This window comes from Mesitornis unicolor, unplaced genomic scaffold (genome assembly GCF_000695765.1).
Source record: "Mesitornis unicolor isolate BGI_N332 unplaced genomic scaffold, ASM69576v1 scaffold13990, whole genome shotgun sequence".
NCBI lineage: Eukaryota > Metazoa > Chordata > Aves > Mesitornithiformes > Mesitornithidae > Mesitornis > Mesitornis unicolor.
The window spans coordinates 107,350-112,128 of NW_010159203.1; the positions used below are offsets into that span (position 1 = coordinate 107,350).

At 40.3% G+C, this 4,779-nt stretch overlaps 1 protein-coding gene across 1 annotated transcript in view; it reads right to left on the minus strand.

The window, feature by feature from the left end:
* The window catches only part of LOC104541755 (E3 ubiquitin-protein ligase RNF170-like), a 7,201-nt gene extending 4,802 nt beyond the window's left edge, over positions 1-2,399 (minus strand). The window contains exons 1-2 of the mRNA XM_010185890.1: positions 2,319-2,399; positions 1,233-1,341 (exon numbers count right to left, since the gene is read on the minus strand). Coding sequence (XP_010184192.1) covers positions 1,233-1,341; positions 2,319-2,399 — 190 coding nt within the window. The remainder of the gene's footprint in view (positions 1-1,232; positions 1,342-2,318) is intronic.
* Positions 2,400-4,779: the final 2,380 nt, after the last annotated feature.

The window sequence follows — 4,779 nt, forward strand, 5'->3', positions numbered from 1 at the left end:
TTGATGATCTTTGTTGTTATGTCTGGTTTTGTACTTGAAGCTGTCATTTCTGTGACATTATTTGAAACATGTTTTGAGGCCATATGCTGTTTGTCCTGGTGTGAGTTATATTCAAAGCATCCTTTTCCTGTATGTTATAAAACAATGTTATAAAAACATGAAACAACCTAAAGCATTAAATGGTGTTCCTCATGAGATAGATGAGACCTACAGTGTCCCTGGCTGTTGGTAATACACTGATTTATTGTGGTTTCAGAGGATGGAGACAGTGGCAGTGGTGACGAGCAGTTGTGCTGTGTGAGCAGCATTTCAATCTAGAGAAAAACAACACTTCCTGAAGATAAAATGCGCTTTCATTGCACCAGCATTAGCACCACAGTCCCTCATTGCACCAGCATTAACACCACAGTCCCTCATTCTCATTTATACTTGGGTCTTTTTATGACACTCTTACATGGTGACCAGAGTATAAATGGCTTGCAAATATAACTTGTGCTTGCTTAAGGTCTCTGTAAAATGCCAGAGCAGTAGAAAAGCGCGTTATGGTTCAGACCAGTGTCCTCTGATGGGTCTTGCTGTTGCAGTATCAGCTATTGCTGCCTCCAGCTTCCTGCCTGCCTTCCCCTCTGGCAGAGATTACCGATCTCATGCTGCATAGCAGCACTGTCCTGCCTTCATGGGCAGTTTCAGCCTCATCAGATCATTGGCTTCAGTTCTCTCCTGCCAACCCTGCTTTTGGGACCTGACAGGCAGCTGAGGCAGTGAGGTTGTACACTTCACCTGTAAATTCATGGGACAATGTATCTCAGAGGTGTGAGAGAAGCAGCGTTCAGGCCGAGTATGCTGGTGGCCTTATCCTGCTGCAGGTGCAATGCTCCCACCATCTCTAGTGGTGCAGAATGTGGACTTAAAAAATCCTGAAATCCCCTTTATAAATGCAATTATGAACATAACTCCCTCCACTATTCTGTGCTTCATCCTGTGAAAAAATATTTAAATTTTGTAATCCTAACCATATGGCTTAGCAGCCTCAAAGAAGGCATTTAGCAGACACATTTATCTATAGAATTATGGTTTTACTTAGATTATCCAGCCTCGAAATGTGGATATATCCTTTTCCTGTTAAGACCGATCCTGGTCCTGTTTTTTACACAGGACTTGAGATCTCCGTAAGGCTTGTGCTGCATTTAGTAGCCTGTATAAGCACTGCAATGTCAATCCAGAAAACTTACCACAGAATAAATGTCCACAGTTGGTTTCTACTGGGAAAGTAGCTGTCTGGAGACAGATGGGGCAGCTGAAGTCGCTGTGATTACTAGGTTGCCAAATTTGGAGTGATTCCTGGAAGACAAACAGCACAATGTCTTCAATAAATCAGTATTTTGATTGTCTTATTCAGTTAATTAGTAATAATACACTATGATTAGCAGAGAGTCACAGAAACTAAGTATAGATGTCACGCATAACTAATTGTTACCTCAGCAGATAATGAAAATTAGGCACAAGGAAATGAAGTGCTTTGTGTCATCCTCCAGAAAGGACTCATGTCAGAGGTAAGATCACGATGACACCTTTCTGCTTCCAGTGATACATCCACACACCACTGGATAATTATGTCTTGAAAGCCAGTCGAGTTTGCACCACTGGCTTCTCTAGCTGTCATTATTAGTCAGACAGCACCCGACATCTGCATCAGTAGCTTCTGGATCTTTCTCCTCCTCATCTGTGTATCACTTAAAGGTATTCACCCTTTAAATATTTATAAACATGAATGAGGTCTCCCCTCAGTCTCCTCTTCTGCAAACTAAAGAGACCCAGCTCCCTCAGCCGCTCCTCATAAGGGAGATGCTCCACTCCCTTGATCATCTTTGTAGCCCTACTGAAATAAAGACCAGTGCTTTCTCAGCCTTCCATGGGTGGGAGAGTGGGATTCTTAGTGCTTACCATAGGCTATGTAGCAAAAAGACTCCTTTATTTAGGTAAAAAGATTGCTTCCAAACAATCCTTCCCTTTGCTTAGCAAAGTCTAATATTGCGTTTTTTTTAGATCAGGGAGATTTTTGTTCACCTCTGAAATGCTAAAGAGGCATTTTGAAGTGCATTTGTTTTATAATATTTCTGTAGGGGAAAGACTGAAGGAAGTACATTGGTCTTCCAGTCTTTGCTCCTAAATCACTACCTGAAAGCAATAAAAATATATTTGGCCATATATTCATCTATGCCAGGATTGTCTGAAACAGAGGAAGATTAAAAAAAAAGTCCGTACTTGGTGTCGATTGTGTACCACACTGAAAGTTTTTGCTACCTTTATTACGATACAGTAGATAATCTGTAATGGATGATGGACCTGCCTAGTTCATCTTGAAGAAATTTGCATTTGGCCATATGTTTGATTGCCATAACCATAAGGAGATCAGTCTTTGAAGAAAATCTGATATGGTTAGGATCCTTTCTTTCTCGGGATAAAGTTATTTCAATGTTTCTATCAGTCTCAGAAACAGAGGAACACTTCTGAAATTGGGAGGGAGCTTCCAAGGAAGTATGTTCACTTTGAGGCAGTCAGAGGCTCTTGACTGTCCTCCGCTGCCTACAAGTGTTATATTTTGATCAAGAAATTAGGAACTTCATGTTTCTTAATGACCACAGAGGTCCAGCATTACATGGAATGGGCATTGTTTCCCCATTGTTTTTCAGGTAGCTGTCTGGCACCTGTCTGCATGACAGATTAAAGAATACACTGCCAAGTGTTTGACCTATTTATAGAAGTTTTGATAAAGAGAACGATGAAAGTATTCTGTATCTTGCATGTCAAATACTGGAAGATCCAGAGTGACTGTGAAGATTCAAGCTCATTTGACAACAAAGATTTTATTTTTTAGTTGTCTAATGTAATATCACTAAATGTATTTGTCTAATGTAATCATTCCAAGAAAGAAGAGAGAGGTCCATATATAAGTCTGCCAAATGAATGAAGGAAACCAGGTCTTTTGCCACAGCCATGTCTAAAATAGCGAGTTCACCAAATCAGTAATTTTAAATCAGCATCTTTAATACCAGTCTTTAGTTCCTGTAATGAGGATCTGTACATAAGAGTAACCAGAGGTTTTAAAACAACATGCCATAACTACTGGGAAAACTCTTTCTCCTTTATGGTTTGTGAAGTTATAGATGTATTTGTTTCTGATTCTCAAGAGAAAGATTTCAGATGCTGAAGGCATTTACACTGTTTTCAGATTTTCCTTTCCATGCACTGATAAGCTTATCTTCTGCTTAACCAACAAGCACACTGTGGGATGACTGGACATGAATAACTAAAACACAGCAATGATCAGATTCAAGTCCAGTGCACCGACAGGTGAGCTTCAGGGAAGCAGATGTTAACACAATGCTACCTAAAATCCCTATGGCACAGCACATTCCTGTTTTTCAACTTCCCATGCAGTACCGAAGGGGTGTTTGCAGATTTGGATGAGCATTATTTCAACTGATACAAGCTGTAATAGTTTTCATCAGCTGAGGAACTGCCCCAGAGCAGTTGTGTTTACAAACACTGCATACATGACATGAGCTGATTAGGTATCTACTCTTTATTTTTGCAAAGTAATAACATGAACATTTCTTTAGCTTTGTCTCATACAACAAAGGGAACCAAATGTGTTTCTGATTATGCAATAGATACTGAGTCAAGGGAAATCCAACATTCCCAGACCATAACCGATGGAAATTTTGAAAAGCTCTTGCCCTCTACAACCTCAGCAAGTTGAAACCGCTCATGTATTTTGTATTAGAATGTGTTGTACAATAATTAACTTACTATATGACTCCTAGGGGACAAATGATTATAGTTTTTTTTCCAGATGACTCATCTTCTGCTGACTTAAAGAGCAAGTCTGCAGAAACAGAGTTTGTGCTGTTCAGAAAATAGGAAAATTGAACGTTGCTGTGTTGCCGTATGATACCAGTTCTGGCTGCTGAGGTAAGCTACCATGCAAAGGGACTGGAGACTCCTCAGCTGAGTGCAGGTTCCTGATCACACCTTGAAAATGCTCAAGCTCTGCTCTCAGAGCATCTGGGTTAGAGTTAGGACCCTATGAATTACAGCAAAGAACCAGACAAAGATCCTGTACTGATGACACCAGGTGAAGAATATATGCACGGGTACAATGATGAGGAATCATTCAAACCCAGTACCGTGAAGCAGCATTTTTTTTCTCTTCTTAATCTCTCTGAGTGAAGCAAGGTGGGAAACTCAGGCAGCTCTGGCAGTATGACTAACAGCTGGCACACTCCAAATAGACAATTCTTTACAATTAAGCGGGGGACATTCTTTTTATGGATGCTAGAAAGTTCTGAGTTCAGGAGGTCCTGGGCATCAAGTACTATGAAATGCAAAGGTAGTACCTCGGACTGAGGAAGTTGCCGAACCATAAATTGCTAGAGGATGAGAGAGTATTCTGGGGATGCATCATTAATGTTTCTTTATTCTTTTGTAGGCATCCATTGCTGCAGAGAGGGCAAGATGGCCCTGGTTTGACTTGATATAGCCATTCTTACAGCAATAGAGCATTTTGAGGGGAAAAAGAGACTCAGAGGCACCTTCAGCAAAGATAACAGCAGCTTAGTCTTGTTCTGAGTGGATAGGCTAGGAAAAAGATCCCGAATCTTTCATTTATTTTTAATGGATTATGTACACATAATCAAATTTCTGATTTATTTATTCCAAGCACTCAAAATAGTGTTTGAGTTGGCTTTATCCTGGTTATAAGGGGACTGCCCAACT